Below are 18271 nucleotides of genomic sequence, written 5' to 3' on the forward strand. Positions count from 1 at the left end.
CTCCTGCCTCTCCAAACCCCTCTGGTTTTGGGAGAGGGGGTGCAGTGAGGAGGGCCCTTTCCCAACTTGGGTGCTTAAGCTTAAAGGAGGGAAAGGTGAGATTCCTTTGCCCTGATGAACTCTGCTGCTGATTGCAATCAGCCCTGGCCACAGCTCCCGAGGTGAGGGCTCTGTGCTCCTGCAGAACAGCCCGGGGTGGGAGCACACATCTCTGCCAGCTGTCCCATGAATATTAATCTGCTCATCATAAACTGTCTCATAAATAATGTCAGCTTCACAAAACGGGCGAGTTTAAGATGCTGCAAAGTTAAATGAACCATTAATGATGTGTCTCTTATAAGTTCCACCAGTGACTGGATTGTTTCAGAGTTTTCCATCATGTACTTTTATTCATTTGTGAACCTGCAACAAAGAGCCCTTAGCTTTTGTTCCTTATCTATCTTTTTATTGTTTCTGTTGAGAGGTGAGGTGGATTTATTTGGATTGGTCCATTTCTAAGAATGGAAAGGCTGCAATGCTGCCAGGCAGTGAGGAGCACAAAGCAGGGGATGGCAAAGCAGCTCCATAAAACGGGAGCTAAGGATGGCAGAGTTGAGAGCTGTGAATCCAAAATTCCCTGCCTTAGCCAGGACAAACCTGCAGCCATCCTCAGCTCCCCACATGATAAACCAAGGATGCCATTCCCTATTTTGTTTGAGAAATCCTTTTTTGATGGGAATTCTTGGGCATGCCTGCCCTTTCTGCACGAGTGTGGGAGAGCTCACGCAGGGGAGGAAGTTCTGTTGGCGTGATTTTGTTAATGCCAAAAAATTGGCCAAGTTTAATCAAATTCAGCTTAGATAAGTAAAAAATGAAGTAAAAGCTAGAATGGTTTGTGTTAGAAGAGACCTTCAGGACCATCTCATCCCACCCCTGTCGTGGCAAGGACTCCTCCCACTGTCCCAGGCTGCTCCAAACGCCGATGTCCAGCCTGCCCTGGGCACTGCCAGGGATCCAGCCCTGCCCTGGGCAGCTGTGCCAGGCCTGGACAGCCCTGTCCATGAGGAATCTTTTCCTATTCTCACCATGTTTCCATTGTTCCCTTATTTTGAAATAGAACACATTGTTGTAGGTGAGCGTCGGGTGGGCGAGATGAACATTTGCCTTTGAAATCACAGAAATAGTCAAACCACATGAGCTTAATTATCAATCACCAAAACTGCAGAGAAAAATTTGTGGAACTGCCTCCTCCAAAATAAAAGGTCTAATAAACTGTGGAAAAAGCAATTTTAAGGGAAATGTTTATCGCAGTGAGATGATTTATTCCCTGGGAACCACTCTCAGCCTGACTTTTCTGAATCTCTCAGTACAAAACAATAAATTGCTACTTCAAGCCATGAAAAATTTGGAAGTAGACAAAGTCACAGTGCCAGTGGCCAACTTTAATCTGCCATTTAGAGCTAATGAAAAGCTCCCCTCTTTGTGGGTGTAGGTTTGGAAGCTGTTGGCGTGCCTGGTGGCAGGAATGCCTCCAGGACTGCTGGGATTCTCCTCTCCATCGCGTGGGGAAGGAAAGGCTCCGGGTTTTGTTGCAGGGTCTGGTCCTGGCTGGAGAGAGGCTTTCCTCCAGGGAGCAGGAGCAGGAAGGTGCTGTGCCAGCACACTGCCTGGGGCTGCAGCGGGGTCAGAGCCTGTCACCTGCAGTGACACTGCCCAGGGCTGCTCGGAGCAGGCTGCAAACCTCGCCCTGACAGAGGCAGCTGCACGGAGCCCAGAAATCCATTTCCTCTGGGAAACGAGGTGAGACACGAAGCTCTGGGCTCCCAAAGCGGCGTGCTTAAGGAATTCAGTTATTTATAAAAATATGCAAGCTGTACCGAGGGAGATAAGCCTTGCTTATGAATAACATTACCCTAAAGTGCTCAGCTGAGCTCTCATCCCCTCCCTGCCACTGCTCTGCAGATTGGGGAGGAGATAATGGCCATTTGTAAGCCCAGGGAAAGGGCTGCTGTAAGTTACTCCCACATTCCAGCTCGGCTTTTCTTTCTCCACTTCGTGTGACTTTGGACCTGGCCTCTTCCCATCACTCCTGGTGAGGTGCCCAGCTCGTGGTGCCACCTGCCCAGGAGGTGCCACGCCCCGGGGTGCCACGTGTCCAGTGGGCTTTGGGAGTGACCCCTGGGGAATTTGGGCATGAGCAGCAGGTTCAGAGCCAGTCCCTCTTCCCAGAGGATTAGAACTTTATCCCCATTATTCCTCCCTGGCAGGGTGGGCAGCCCTGGCACAGGGTGCCCAGAGCAGCTGGGGCTGCCCCTGGATCCCTGGCAGTGCCCAAGGCCAGGCTGGACACTGGGGCTGGAGCACCTGGGACAGGGAAGGTGTCCCTGGGTGGCAGGGGGGGAATGGGTGGAATTTGGGGTCCCTTCCCTCCCAAACCATTCCAGGACTGAGCTTGGATGGTGCTGGCATCAGAAAGAACAGGTCACAGCTGCACAAACCCTGCCCAAACCCACGCCTGGAGCCCAGCCCTGGCCGTCTGCCCTGGCCTGGGCTGTCTGTCCGTCCTCCCTGCCGCAGCCAGGGAATGTGGGGGAGCAGCAAGGATGGAGCTGGTTCGTCGAGGTGATTTTTCAACTTTGTTCTTCTACAGAAAATTAATTAGGCCATTATCAGGGCTCAGCAGCAGCAGGTTGCCATGTGGCTCTCGGGTGTGTGGGTGTAGTCCTGGAGGTTTGCTGAATCTTTTAATTACCAGCCATGAGTGTAGCAGAGCCTGGAGGAGCTTTGTGCCCGTGGAGGGGAACATTAGCACTGCCTGCATGGGGGATGTCTCTGTGCCCGCAGCCAAACCTGCTCCAGACGGGCTCGGGGAGAAATAAACCCAGAAAGAACAATTCCAGGGCTTTGAGTCATCGTGGCACAAGCACTGGGGATACGTACATTCTGCTTTTAATTTTAACAATCCTAGCAAATCTGCCTTCCTCACAGGGGGTTCACGGGGCCTTTAGCATTGCCAATATTTCTTCTCCACTAAAAGCAAACTTTTATGTGTTCCCTCCTGGAAAAAAAAAACCCAAACCCTTCCTGTTTTCACTTGGCTCATTTGATTTCTTCTACAGATTTTAAAAGTTTATGGCTTAAAAACAGACAGCCCTCAGCCACACACAAGCTGGGTGTCATTCCTCAACTGTCCCTGGCAAAGGAAAACACCTTTAATTCCTGTTTCCATGGGAGATGGGAGGATGCTGCACCCATCACCCAGGGCAGACCGGCAGACTCCTCAGCAGCTGGGGGCGAGGTGCTGCTGAGGTCTGGGACAGGGAGAGATGAAGGGGGAGCTCCATATATTTATATATTTTATTTATATATATATATATATATATATATACACACACATATATATATTATTTTTATTTATATATATATTTAGTTAGTTATATATATTTCTATCTATTTCTATATAGAAATATATTTCTATACTTATATATAGAAATATATAGAAATCTATTTATATATTTATATATATTTATATGTTTATTTATTGTATATTTAATGTATTTATTCATATTTATTTATATGTATTATATCTATTTATATACAATATATGACTTTAATAAAATTTAATACATACATTTATATATTTATATATTGTATTATCTTTATATTTATATATTTCTATATAAAATAAGCCCCCCCCCAAACCCAAGCAGACTTCATGGGTGGCTTCCCGGGGCACAGATCCATTGGATGGGCAAACACAGCATCTCCTGGACCTTGGGGCACCAAATTTCCTTTAAAAATCCTGTCTGTAGAGAGGCTTGGGGCTGCTCTTTCTCTGACAGCCCACAAGTCTGCCCAGGGAGATGTTTCTGCTGCCCCAGCCCCACGCTGCCCAAAGGCTGATTGTGCCAGCACAGGGCAGGGGAGGTGGGCACTGCCAGCCCGAGGGGCTCAGCCCCTTCCCTTGGGGTGAAAAGGGGGATAACGGGAACCCCAGAGCACAAAACCAGGTGGATTTGGGATTTTGGACCTTTCCTTCTCGGGAGGAAATCCCAGCACACAATTCTGCCCTGAGGTGGAGAAACACCGAAGCATTGAGCGTTTGGGCAGCAGCTTTGAACAACAGCCACATTTCGGGGGGACTGGGACAGGCAAGGTGTCCCTGCCATGGCAGGGGTGGCCCTGGGGGGGATTTGGGGCCCCTCCAGCCCAGGCTGGGGCTCCAGGGCTGTCCCCTGTGGTGCTCCCTGTGAGCCTCTGGCAAATCCGGAATGCCACAAAGGCTGGTGGAGCTGGTTGGGCAGCACTTGCTGCCCTGAAAACCCCACCGAGTCTTTTTGTTTCATGGCAATCTCTTGATCATCCCCGTGCAATTGTGGAGAGGTATTGCTGCATATAATTTTCATTCTGAGGACAGGCATTAGTTAACAAAAGAAATGAAAAAACCCATCTAATAGCCTGTAATAACTCATAATGTCAAGCCCTAAATTATGTTTTTGTGGCATTGAGATTGGCATTGAGATTACACAAAGGTTTTCCTCCACCAGAGGCTCTGGCAGACCTTGAATATTCCATTGTGTCGATGAAGACAAATCCTCCCCGTGCTCACTGCGTTAAGTTGATGTCTGAGCGCGTTTCCTCTGGAATATGATGATAAATTAAACGGGCTGGTGCTGGGCAGACGTGTGCCAGTGATCAGGGCCAGGTTCTGGGCTCAGGCAGAGCCCACCCAGCTGGGAATGCGCTCTGTCAGAGGGCTCTGCTGCTCCCCTGCCACTCCAGCTGCCCTGGGCTCCTCCAGCCCTGCCCCTGTGGGTCCCTTCAAACTCAGCTCCTCGGGGACTCTGAGGCTTCCCTCTCCTGGGCATGGCTTCAGCTGACATGGGAAATTGCTCTGGAGCTTCCTGCTCCTGCCCAGCCTGGCTTTCCTCATCATCTGTGAGATGGTTTCAAACGCTTTAAACTGAGTTTCCTCATTCTCTTCGTTTCATTATTTTCTTTCCATCGCCTCTTCTCAAATGTTTTATCCATCAGTCTGTGTCTGTTTTATCCATCAGTCTGTCTCTGCCCTCTTTTATTTACCCTTCTTTGTTTCTTACCCCTCTTGCTGACAGCACAGGGAACAGGGGAATTGCTTTAATGAAAGAGGGTGGGACAGGATTGGATTTTAGGAGGAAATCTTTCCCTGTGAGGGTGCCCAGAGCAGCTGGGGCTGCCCCTGGATCCCTGGCAGTGCCCAAGGCCAGGCTGGACACTGGGGCTGGAGCAGCTGGGACAGGGGAAGGTGTCCCTGCCATGGCAGGGGTGGGATGGGTGGGATTTGGGGTCCCTTCCCACCCAAACCAGGCTGGGATCTTCCATCAGTCCCTCTCTCTGCCTTTTCCTATCATTGCTCTCTTTGCATCTCCTTCTGGCACCCTTTTCTCCTTTCTGCACACACAGTTTGGGCAGCTGGCAGTTGCCAGGGCGGAGGGAAGCCCTTGCAGTGAGGTTTCACCACTCCCTGTTCTCATCCAGCACAAAGCCAGTTTCTGCTGCAGCCTCGTTCCTGCTGTGCCTTCCTCAGCCCCGTGCCACGAGGTGTGAGCTCAGAGCTGGGCCGTGGTGGCACCGTGGTGGCACCGTGGTGGCACTGTGGTGGCACTGTAGTGACATTCCTCCGGGGCAGGGAAGGGTGGCCCTGCTGCTGCTCCTCTGCACTGGTCAAGTGCTGGCCAGATGCTGATGGAATAATTTCCCCTAATGCCATCTCCTGCTTCTGTAGTGCCATCAAAAGGAAGGAGAGAGGGAAGAGAAAGTGATTCAGAATGGGTTTGACTCAAGAGAATGCTGCTCCTGCCTCAAACACAGCTTGACCATCTATGGAAGAATTATGATCTATTTAGTTTAATATTTCAGCCTTCTCCACTTCCAGCAAGTGCAGCAGTAATGAGTCACTGACCCTGGAAAAATATCACTGATTTGATTAATTAGCACTTAAAAAGGACTCCTCAGAAAGGCAACTTTCAAAGGTTGGCAATAATGCTGGTATTTTATTTGTCCTTTCATTAGCTGGAGCACTAAGAAATTCTGACAGGAGCTTTATGTGATTACTTTCCAGTTGGTTCAGTGCAACCCCTGAAATATTCCTACACAGAGATCAGAAGGAAAATTCAAAGAGAAGAAGGTTGAATTTCTCTTTAAACTCAACTTTTTAAAACGAGGAAAGGGGATTATTCAGGGTGAGGAATGAATGCTTTTCTGCTCTGCTGCCCCACCAGAGCTGGAGGTTTGGAGTTATGGACTGCTTTGGGTGGGATGGGACATTAGAGATCATCCAGTGCCTGTGGGGCTGTTCCCATAGATGAACGCCCTGGCTGGGACAGGAGCTGAAGGGCGGCAGTGCTGGCAGGGATGGTGGCAGGGATGGTGGCAGTGCTGGTGGCAGTGCTGGCAGGGATGGTGGCAGAGCTGGCAGGGATGGTGGCAGGGATGGTGGCAGTGCTGGCAGGGATGGTGGCAGGGATGGTGGCAGGGATGGCAGGGATGGTGGCAGGGATGGTGGCAGAGCTGGCAGGGATGGCAGGAATGGTGGCAGTGCTGGCAGGGATGGTGGCAGAGCTGGGGATCGGGTCACCCTTAGGACTTGGCTCAGGTGAGACCATCCCTGTGGGGTGGATGGAGCAGGGGGGCCCAGCCTGGGGAGGGCTCTCATGGCCAATTCCAAGCACTGGCACCAGCAATCAATGATTCAAGAAGCCCACAGTCTTGGATTAATCAACACCTCTGGATTTCACAAAATCCATGGCTGCAGCTGATGAATTCCGATTCCAGGCTGTGCCTGCTCGGAAGGCAAGGGGGAGAGCAGCTTTCCCTTTGATTCCACCCAGGACTGGCTGTGCTCTGCAGTCATTCAGGATTTCATCTGAAAGCAGGTTGCAGCGCTCTCCTAGCTGACATCACGTTGTTGCCTGCTAATGAATTAATTGGGGTGGGCTCCCTGCGATTAGCGGGCGCTCCCGTGGCACGGACAGCGTGGGGCAGGGGGCTGCAGAGCCCACCTGGGCTGGCTGTGAGCAGGAGCAGCCCTGGCGTTTGCTGTGCTGAACTTTGCCCGAGCCTCTGGGGCCTCCTTTGATCCGTGCTGTTTGTGTTTGATTGGATTAAAACTGCTTTAATAACTGCGCAGAGCCCTGTTTGGATTAGGGGAGAAATGAATGCTACGAGGAAGGAAATAACGAGGCTGATCCCACGGCTGGTGCCTCTGCCTGCAGCCCCCTCCCAGAGACATGGGCTGGGCTGGGGGGATCGTGGGGGCTGCTCTGAGCTGGGTCGCTCCTGGGTCCTGGGCAGGCTGGGCAGGCTCCCGCAGGGGTCACAGATCAGCAGGGAAATGAGTCTGGGTGTTTGGGGGGGATCTCTGAATCCTGCAGAGTGTAGCGCTTGTCTTTGGGGCAGGGCAGGGCAGGGGCAGCTGGGCCCCCCCCAGGGTGGCTCTGTGCCTGGGGACAGCAGTGCCTGGGGCACCTGGGGCAGTGGGACACCCGGGACACATCTTCCACACCTTCCCAGCAGATCCCAGCTCTGGGTGCTGTCGGGAGTGGAGTTCAGCTGCAGAGGAGCAGCTCCAGGGAGAGCTCAGAGCCCTGCCAGGGCTGGAAAGGCTCAGGAGAGCTGGAGAGGGGCTGGGGACAGGGATGGAGGGACAGGGAATGGCTGTAAGCTGAAAGTGGGTAGATTTAGATGGGATTTTGGGAATTGGGAATTGTTCCTTGGAGGGTGGGCAGCCCTGGCACAGGTGCCCAGAGCAGCTGGGGCTGCCCCTGGATCCCTGGCAGTGCCCAAGGCCAGGCTGGACACTGGGGCTGGAGCACCTGGGACAGGGGAAGGTGTCCCTGCCATGGCAGGGAGGTGGCACTGGGGGGGATTTGGGACCCCTCCCACCCAAACCATGGTTCTGTAAGTCTGGAGGATCAGAGTGGGCTGCAGGAAGCCCAGGGCTGCTCTGGGATGCTCCATCACAGACCCAGCAGGATCGGCTGCTCCAGGGACACACAGCCCCACCAGCAGCAGCAGTGCCGCCCTGGGGGCTCAAGGAACTGCTGGGAAATCCCCATTCCATGGAAAGGAAAAATCCCCACGTCCCCCGTGCTGGCCCAGCACGGCACATCTGCTGCTGCAGCCGGCAGTGGGAAGTTGTTTTTTAAAGCTTTTATTGGTATTCAACAAACAATAATAATGTAATCAGAGCGATCAAATCCTCAAGTGCTGTCAAATTATTTCTGGGAGACGAAAGCATGAAATGCTCTGTGCTCCTGGCAGTCTGTGCTACAGAACCTGAGCAAACTGGAGAGCTTGGGAATGCATTAATGGCACTGGTTTTAAGAGGAGCTGCCTGAATGCCCCATTTCCCTGTCACAGGAGCACCGGGGTGTTCTCCTGTCCTTTGATGTGCTGGGGTTTTCTCTGCCGTGTCTGCCCAGCATTGCCAGCCCTGGCACAAAGCCCTGCACGTCCCCAGCAGGGCAGCAGCTCCTCCTGGTCCTGCCTGGGGCCGGCTGAGCCTCACCCACAGCCTGGGCAGCTACAGAACTGCCCCTCAGGGTGACACCTCAGTGACAGGAACTGCCCCTCAGGGTGGCACCTCAGGGATTTGGGGAACCAAACCCCTCTGTGGTTAACTGTTGGGGTATTTTTTACATTGAGTTTTCTCTAAAAAAACCCATGAAAAACCTTAAGGAAAGCAAGAAAAAGCCCAAGCCAAAGCCCAGAGGAGCCCACGAAAGGCTGAGGGACCCCAGGGACCTTCCCCCACGTTCTCGAGGGTCTCAACAAGAGACCCAGACCCAGAAGAATTCCCATGGCAGATGGAATTGTCACCTGCCAGCAGGACCCTCTGGAATTGATTCCCTTTTTGTGTGTCGATTGAGCTTTGCCTGCATTGAAACACTTCTTTTTCCTTTCAATTTTCATCTGCTCAAAAATATCCTAAAAAGAAACGGGTTTATTTCCTCTCCACTAGAATGGCACTACCAGCAGTCGCTCAGGGTATTTTTAAATGGAACAAGAGGAATTTTCTGACAGGAAGGGAGGATTTCAGTCACTATTAGTGCTCCTCAGAGCCCGAGCCCAGAGCAGGCAGATCCCCGTGCCCAGCTGTTCCCTTTGCAGAGGGAAGGCACCAGGCTGGCACACCAGGCACGGGATGGTTTGGGCTTTGTTTTTTTGTTGTAAAGCTTCTGTCTTCAATTTGCAGCGCTCAGGTCTAGGGAATCCAGTGTTTGAGGTCAATCACGAGTCCCTGCTGAGCAGTAATTGTGGCTCTTTCAGTGGCTTTAAGGGTATTTCCTAAAAAAAAAAAAAGAAAAAAAAAAAAAAAAAAAAAAAAAAAAACAAAACAAAAACCAAAAACCAAAACAAAACAAAAGCAGTATTTTTTTTAAAAATCACAGAATGGTTTGGGTTGGAATGGGCCTTAAACATCATCACATTCCAGCCCCTCAAATCCCACCCATTCCCCCCCTGCCATGGCAGGGACACCTTCCCCTGTCCCAGGTTGAAATGCAGGGGTGGGGACGATTTCCCCCTGTGAGACACCAGTGCCCAGAATCCTCCCTCTGCACCCATGGATGGAACTCCTGGGGCTGGGATCCTGGGGCAGCTCTGGAGAGCCCTGGAGGGGCTGGAGTGGGGTCAGGGCAGGGAACAGAGCTGGGAAGGGCTGGAGAATTCCTGAGGAGCTGGGAAGGGAATGGAGAATTCCTGAGGAGCTGGGAAGGGGCTGGAGAATCCCTGAGGAGCTGGGAAGGGGCTGAGCCTGGAGCACAGGAGGCTCAGGGGCCCTTGTGGCTCTGCACAGCTCCTGCCAGGAGGGGACAGCCGGGGGGTCGGGCTGTGCTCCAGGGAACAGGGACAGGAGCAGAGGGAACGGCCTCAGGCTGGGCCAGGGCAGCTCAGGGTGGGCACAGCAGGAATTTCCCCATGGAAAGGGGGATCAGGAACTGGCACTGCCCAGGCAGGGTTGGAGTGCCCGTCCCTGCAGGTGGCACCTGGAGGTGGCACTCAGAGCTCTGGGCTGGGGACAAGGTGGGAATTGGTGACTTGGTGATCCTGGCGGGCTTTTCCAGCCTCAGGGATTCCAGAATTGTGATAACATGGCCATCCCTCAAGGACCTGCAGTCCCTGTCCATGCAGGAGCAGCAGGAGGTCTGGAGCTTCTTGCACAAATGTTCTGCTGAAATTCATCAAAGAGTTAATTTCCAGACGAGTTCTTTGGAGTGAACTCATTGATCTGGCTCCACTGAGAAGCTGCAATGCTCAGAGTTTCTTCCTTAGCTCCCTGAGGTTCCTGGAATGCTTATGAGATGAGTGGTGGTGCAGAGGACCAGCTCTCCAGGCTTGCAGGGATGGCTGAGGAATGTAAATGAGGGGAGCACCCCTGGAAACAGCCGGGGCTGAGGCAGCTGCAAAGCAGCTCCTCAAAGCCTTGGTGCCACTCCTGTGTCGTGGAGGGCCAGAAGTGCAAGTCTGAGAGCGCTGTGTGTCTGCAGAGTCTCCTTGGAGACCCACAGAGCCCTCCAGACAGCCTGCTGCCTCTGGCAAGTGGGAGGGAAGCAGCAAATCTGTCTCTTTCTGCTGTGGTCAGCAGTGCCTGCCAGGAGAGTCTCCCAGGGACAGGAGAAGTGTTGGCCCTGGGAAGGGGAGCAGCAGATCCACGGAATGAGGGAGCCCCAGCCTGGTTTGGGTGGGAAAGGACCCCAAATCCCAGCCAGTGCCACCCCTGCCATGGCAGGCACACCTTCCCCTGTCCCAGGTGCTCCAGCCCCAGTGTCCAGCCTGGCCTTGGGCACTGCCAGGGATCCAGGGGCAGCCCCAGCTGCTCTGGGCACCCTGTGCCAGGGTCGCTGGCATCAGCAATGCCAGTGTTTGAGGGTGGCCCCCACCTCCCTGGCACGCCCCCCGGGGCATCACCAGGTGCATTTTGTGATGTTGCAGTTCCATGGAGGCTGGGTTGAGCCATCCTCCCCCTCTTCCTGCACTTAGAGGGCAGCTGAGTTGCTGCTGATTGCTCAGCCCCCAGTCGAGCATGGAAACTTTTTTGGAGGATTTTAAATGGATGCCTGGATCCAAGAGAGCTGTGTGTGCTCTCGGGAGGGCTCTGGCACAAAGAGGGGCAGAGGCAGATATCTTTATCCTGCTTTTCTTTCATCTTTCTGCTGCTGTGGAGTGGCAGTGGGGCTGGCTCCCCAGAAGGGTTAAATCCCCACACTGGAGGTGTATTCCAAGGAGCTGGCACAAAGCAAACCCTCCCACACTGACTGTGCTCTTTATTCTCCAATTCACAAAGAGAATGTTTCCAGCCTTTCCTCTCATGCACACACAAAAGATGCTTTTTTTTTTTTTTTTTTTTTTTTTTTTTTTTTTTTTTTTTTGGTATTTATCTTTGTTTGAATGTTTTCTGTTTCTTCTCACAGCTGCCCAAAGTGATCCTTCTGTGTGCAAACCCTGCCGAGCCTTACCCTGCACCTGGGCTGCTGCTAAAGGAGAAAAGTGCCTTCGGCTTCTGCATCCAACGGGATTAGAAGAAACTGAGGATCTGAGTGGATGGATTTAGATGTCACCCAAAAAGGCTGTGGCTGCCCCTGCATCCCTGTAGTGCCCAAAGCCAGGCTGGACACTGGGGCTGGGGCACCTGGGACAGGGGAAGGTGTCCCTGGTGGGATTTGGGGTCCCTCCACCCCAAACCAATCTGGGATTCTGAATTTGCCTGTGCCCTCTTGCCCTGCTTTCATCTGACCAGGAACTGAAGGGCAGTGAGCCCTCGTTTGTTTTTCCTTCCTGAATTACCAGAATTTGAAGTTTTGGTATCAATAACTCCGACTTATGGATAAAACCAGCTTGTGAATATTGTATAAATACCAGAAAACAAATTGACTGAGTCCAGTAGAAAGGAAACTGATATTCTACAGAGGGAATTTTCCAGGAGGAATGCTGCTGCATCCTTTTTCACCCAGTCTGCAGATGTGACCTCCTGCCCAAGAGCTGGGAGAGCCTCCCGAGGAGCCCAAGGCAATTCCCACCATCCCAGAGAGTGAGAAAGGCTCCTGGGAGGCTGAGGTCCTGCACCACACCGGTATTCCTGCCGTGATCTTTATTGCACTGGAGCTACGCTTCATTTACCTCCTCTTTTTCTGATATCTCTTAATGGGGCTGTAACAAGGCTCATGGAAATCAATGGAATTCAGCAAAAATCACATCAAAGACCGGGTATTTCACATGCCAGGAGCCGAAACAAGGGGTCATTTTCTGTCAGTCTTTGATCTGACGTGTTTGCCTGGGGCTCTGCTCAGTGCAGGCTGGAGCTGTGCTCGGAGGAGCGGTGGGAGCTGCTGCAGCACCCTCAGCAGCCACGGAACCTCACTGGAACCTGAAATGCCATGGGAGCCCCGAAATGCTATGGGAAGCCTGAAATTCCATGGGATCCCCGAAATCCCGCCGGAGCCCCAAAATCCCACTGGAGCTCCGAAATCTCCTGTGAGCACCGAAATGCCATGGGAACCCTGAAATGCCATGGGAGTCCCGAAATCCCATGGGAACCTGCTGTGGTTTGGGATTCGGGGGTTAATCCCCAACCCACAAGAGGGAATTGATCCAAGGCTCCAAGGACGAGCCGCACAGCGAGCGGGGCAGGGATCGGGATTAACCCGGGCTGGGAGCCGCCCGCAGGGATGCCCCCGGTGCCCGCAGGAACAGAGCTCCTGGCACGGCTGGGATGGGACCGGGGCTGCTCCGGGGGCAGCGGGGTGTGCTCAGCCTTCCCCTGTCCCGCAGCATCGGGGAAGGGGAGCCTGGCCCCTGCTGCTGCCCCGGGAGCACGCAAACAGGCAGGGGTTTGTCCACTGGAATCGGCAGGGGTTTGTTCACTGGAATCGGCAGGGGTTTGTTCACTGGAATCTGCAGGGGTTTGTTCACTGGAATCTGCAGGGATTCATTCACTGGAATCGGCAGGGATTTGTTCACTGGAATCGACAGGGATTTATCCACTGGAATCAGCAGGGATTCATTCACTGGGAATCTGCAGGGGTTTATTCACTGGAATCAGCAGGTTTTTATTCCATGGAATCAGCAGGAGTTTATTCACTGGAATCAGCAGGGATTTATTCACTGGAATCAGTAGGGATTTATTCACTGGAATCGGCAGGTTTTTATTCACTGCAATCAGCAGGGATTTATTCATTGGGAATCAGCAGGGGTTTATCCACTGGAATCAGCAGGGGTTTGTTCACTGGAATCAGCAGGGGTTTATCCACTGGAATCAGCAGGGATTTATTCACTGGAATCAGCAGGGGTTTATCCGCTGGAATCGGCAGGGGTTTGTTCACTGGGAATCTGCAGGGGTTTATCCGCTGGAATCAGCAGGGGTTTGTTCACTGGGAATCAGCAGGGGTTTATTCACTGGAATCTGCAGGGATTTATTCACTGGAATCAGCAGGGGTTTGTTCACTGGAATCGGCAGGGATTTATTCACTGGAATCAGCAGGGGTTTATCCGCTGGAATCGGCAGGTTTTTGTGCTCGGGGAGCGGCCGAGCGCGGGGCTGTGCCGGGGTTCTGGCGGTGCTGGCACCTCCGGAGGCTCAGCCAGGTGCCGCGGGCGCAGCCGCGCTCAGGGCGCTCCCCGGGAGCCTCGGGGAGCGCTGCGGGCCCGGGCTGTCTGCGGCCAGCACTCCAAACTAAAGGGATCCCCGGGGATGCTGCTGATCCACAGCGCCCCTTCCCTGAGTCATTCGTGCAGCAACACCAGAGTTTGGTCATTACCCGACATTGTCTCACCAGACAGCCCCGGCATGAGGAAAAGTGGTGAAGAATGTCCTCAGGGAGAGAAATCCATAATGTAGATATTAACAAAAGGCATGTCTCTTTGGAGTGCCCAGACTCATTTTTCAGACTTAAAAATGAAGGTGATGGGTCTAAACCTTTTATTTCAGTGCTAAATTGGCTTTTTGGCTGCCTAAAGTGCTCTTTGCAGTATCCAAGGGCCAAGGTGTGTACCAGAGGTGAGTGACATTGATCTTTCCTTCCCCCCACTGCATCCAAACCCAGCTCCTCGAGCACTGCATTCCATAGGAAGCAGCCCTTTTTCTGTTTGTTGTTTTTTTTGCTGTTGATTTTGTCACTGTGCTTCCATTCCTCTGCTCAGCCCCAATTACCAGGATGTGGTTTTGAGTTTTACAAACAGCCACACACTAAAACATTTAGCAGTGATCCTGTGTTCATTTGATTTCTGTCATTTTGTGCATTATTCCAATCTCCACCTCCCAGTGTCTCTCAGGGTATTTAGAAGCAATGTATTTCCCTGATCTCGTGTTTAGCCACAGATCATCAGCATTTGATTCCAAAACTTCTAGGGTATTACCTTTATTAAGGTTATGTGCTGCCATGGGAATCAAACTCCTCTGCAACGATTTCAAACCGTGAAGCTGAACCATTTGTGTGTTGTGTGAATTCAGGCTTGGCCCATTTTGCCGTTATTCATTCCTTTAATTTTTTGCTGGAGCTGCTGGAAGCTGTGATGCCATCAGCAGAGGCTTGCTCAGCTCCTTCATTTCACAGCAGGGAGGAGACGGCAGGAGAAATAAACCCAGGGGCTGTGAGGGACAAACCCAGGGGCTGTGAGGGACAAGCCCACAGGTTTATACGGGACAAGCCCACAGGTTTATAAGGGACAAACCCCAGGTTGTAACAGACAAGCCCACAGGTTTATAAGGGACAAACCCACAGGCTGTAAGGGAACACTGATGGCTCCGGGGAGCTCAGCCTGGAATCACCTGGGCTGGGCTGGACAGGGAGCTGCTCTCGGGCAGCAGCAGCAGCACCAGGCTCCTCTCCACTTGTCTGCCAGGAAATTCATAGGATCCCAGACTGGTGTGGGTTGGAAGGGACCCCAAAGAGCACCCATTCTCACTCCTGCCATGGCAGGGACACCTTCCACTGTCCCAGGCTGCTCCACTGGCCTTGGGCACTGCCAGGGATCCAGGGGCAGTCTCAGCTGCTCTGGGCACCCCGTCCCCCAGCTCCCATGGAAGAATTTCCTCCCAATATCCCACCTAACCCTGTCCTCTGGCAGTTTCAATCCATGCCATGCTATTTTCCCTGCCGACGGAAGGGTCTCGGCTGAGGGGCAGCCGTGGGATATCTGGGATACCTGAACTCGCTGATGCCGTGGCACTCACACGGCCTGGGGAAGGGGGAGATCGGGGTCCCGGGAAGATTTGGGGGCTGAGGCTTCTGGGGATGGCCAGGAGCTTGAGGACCTCCGGGGCTCGGGGGTGTTGGGTGGTCTGGGGGATTTTAATGCTGAGGGGGGCTCCGGGAACTTGGGGTGTCGGGGGTGCCGGCGCAGCGCAGCCTCCTCTGCCATCCCCCGCGGGCAGGGGCTGTCCCCGCACCTGCGGCCGCCGGGGATGACCCCAAAACCCCACTTGCTCCTGACCGAGCCGTGCAGACCCACGCTCCCAGCGGGGGCTGCACGGCGGCCGGCGCCCCCTCCTTCCTTCCCTCTGTCTGTCTGTCCGTCCGTCCGTCCCTCCCGCGTCCCTCCCCCTCCCCGGGGCGGCGGGCTGGCGCGGCCCCGCCGAGCCCCCGCTGCTGCCGCTGCTGCCCGCGGCCGCCGAGCCGTTCCTGCACGGCCAGGTAAGGGCGGAGCCGCCGTGCGAGGACACAACTTTCCCGGAGCCGCTGCCCGGCGCCAGCCCCGGCACCCCCGAGACCCCCGCCCGCGAGGTGGGGGGAGGCGGCGGGACAGACCCCGCGGGGCGGCGGGGGCTCCCCGGGCTCTGCGTCCTCCTTTTCCGAGCTGTGCATCCTCCGCTTCCCAAGCTCTGCATCCCTCCTTCCGCGGGCGCTGCATCCCTCTTTTCCCGGGTTCTACAGCTCCCTTCCCTGGGCTCTGCGTCCCCCTTTCTATGGGCTCTGCATCTCCCCCTTCCCTGGGCGCTGCATCCCCTCCTCCTGGGTTTTTCATCCCCCTCCCTCGGGGCGCTGCATCTCCCCCTTCTCAAGCTCTGCATTCCCCTTTCCCTGGGTTCTACATCCCCTTCTCAAGCTCTGCATTCCCCTTTCCCTGGGTTCTACATCCCCTTCCCCAGCTCTGCACCCCGTTCCCGACGCTCTGCGCCCCGCGTGTGTCGGAGCGCGGCACTTCCAGCGGCTCTGGGAACGTGCGGCGGGGATTTCTCCGGGAGGAGAGGGGCTGCCAGGGGGCTGCGGGTCCCTTCGGCGGGGCTGGGCTCCCCGCCGGCTGCAGGATGCGCTTTCCGGAGATGCAGCCGGACCGGGAGCGATGCTCCCGGCGCGCTCCGGCAGCCGGGGCAGCATCGCCGCCGAGCGTTCTGTGAATATTTATAAAGACGAAAGTTTTGAGCCGTGTCACTGGAACTGGCGTGTCGCGCCAGTGCTTTCCCTGATGAATATTTCAATTATTAATTGCTGCCGTGAGGCTGCTCGCATAGCGGAGCCCTCAGCCGGGCGTTCGCACCTCTCAGCGGAGGGATCGGAGCCGTGCGCGCAGTTTTGCCTCGGCTTTATGTTTTTTTGGAAGACAGAAGTAAAAATAAACGCGAGCCGCGAGCGCTGTGGCGTCCGCTCGATTCCGTGTGATGATTTCCAGCCTTTTCGAGCTCGAGCGTCTCTTGTGGTTCGGGAGAAAACAGTCGGTGCTGCTCTAATGAAACGGGAACATCAATTATTCCCCAGCCGGAGACCGCTCGACGAACCTGCAGAGGTGGTTTTGCTGTGGGAACCCATCTGCCAGGCGAATTTAAGTTGAGAAAAAAAACGCATTTCTGCCGTTCCCTTTGGCCCTCCCGACGCACGTTCAGGCTCTCGCTGGCGCTGCACGGCTCAGTGCGAGCAGAGGAGCCCTCGCTGCAGCCGCTGCCCCCGTGTCCTGCTCCTGGCTGTGCTCTGCGCTTCCCGAACCCTCCGTGCTCCCACCCTGCCGTGCCCAGCCAAACGCAAACCCTTGTCGGGCTGAAGGGACATTGCTGACATCTTCCGTGCTCGTCTGTCGCGTCATTAGGAAATCACGGAAAGCATCGGTTTCCCACGGTAAAATCCTTTTGTTAACTCCTCCTCTCGTGTTTGTTTGGTTTTTTTTGTCCCCTCCGAAGTGGATATTTGGAGCTCACTCCCCGGTCGTAGGATTCTCCCCTTCCTCCAGCGTGGAATTCGTGCCGGTGCTCCCGCCCGTGTACAGCGCCGCGGTGCCGCCGCACGCCGGGAAGGGCTGGGTTGATAAAAGGCTGCCCAGCTGCAAAGTAAGTGCGAGCCTGGCGTGCCGAGGCGTTTTTAGGGCTTTTTTTGGGAGCACATCAAGTACACGAGCTGAAGAATGCTGTGGGCTCAGGGTGTGAGAGGTCGGTGTTTGTCAGGAGGACCCTGCGGAGGGGAAATGTTGGAATGCTGGAAGGGGCAGGTGATGGAGCAGCAGTTACAGCTTCACTGTTCCCGGGTGTTAATAGGACTAAAATATCGCTAGTATTTATTCCTTTGAGTAGAATGTCCTCATTTTCCTCCCAGATGTGATTATGGGGGTTTTCCATCTTCCCTTTCTCCCTGGTTGTCCCAAAGGGGTGCCACAGCCCAGTGCTGGCAGAGCAGTGTCACCATGGGCACTGCCACAGCCCTGGTGCCAGGGTGGCCCTCGGGGTCGTGTGTCCCCATCCCACCTCTGTTCCCCACATCTGCCCCTCTGCCAGCTGAGTGCTGAACACTTGGCCTTGTCCCCCTGTCCCTCGGCTGGTTTTGTGCTCTGTGCCCCTGTCCCTCGGCTGGTTTTGTGCCATTCTACCCCCTGTCCCTCAGCTGGTTTTGTGCTCTGTCCCCACTGTCCCTCGGCTGGTTTTTTCTCTGTCCCCCTGTCCCTCGCCCCGTGTCGTGCCATTCTCCCCCCTGTCCCTTGGCTGGTTTTGTGCTCTGTGCCCCTGTCCCTCGGCTGGTTTTGTGCTCTGTCCCCCTGTCCCTCGGCTGGTTTTGTGCTCTGTCCCCCTGTCCCTCGCCCCGTGTCCCCCAGGCTGGGGAGGTGGCCGCAGTCCCTGGTGCTGGTGGGGTCACTCGGGGTGGCTGTGTCAGGACCAGCAGTGGCTGTGTCAGGACAATGCTGCCTCCAGGAATTCCCGGCCTCCCGTGCGGCTGCAGCAGCTGATCTGTCATGTCAAAGCCAGTTAATTTTTAAGTGGTCACTTCACTTCAGCCTCACACTGAGGGACCCTGGTTTGGGCAGTTTGTCCCCAGCTGAGGCTCTGCCTGTTGAA

The 18271-nt window shown here is 54.4% G+C and overlaps 1 protein-coding gene across 1 annotated transcript in view; it reads left to right on the forward strand.

Annotated features, from left to right (window-relative positions):
• The window catches only part of TCERG1L (transcription elongation regulator 1 like), a 150054-nt gene that overhangs the window by 88139 nt on the left and 43644 nt on the right, over positions 1-18271 (forward strand). The window contains exons 2-3 of the mRNA XM_041461114.1: positions 15477-15740; positions 17129-17275. Coding sequence (XP_041317048.1) covers positions 15477-15740; positions 17129-17275 — 411 coding nt within the window. The remainder of the gene's footprint in view (positions 1-15476; positions 15741-17128; positions 17276-18271) is intronic.

Source organism: Pyrgilauda ruficollis, unplaced genomic scaffold, assembly GCF_017590135.1.
Source record: "Pyrgilauda ruficollis isolate IOZ18807 unplaced genomic scaffold, ASM1759013v1 scaffold15, whole genome shotgun sequence".
Lineage (NCBI taxonomy): Eukaryota > Metazoa > Chordata > Aves > Passeriformes > Passeridae > Pyrgilauda > Pyrgilauda ruficollis.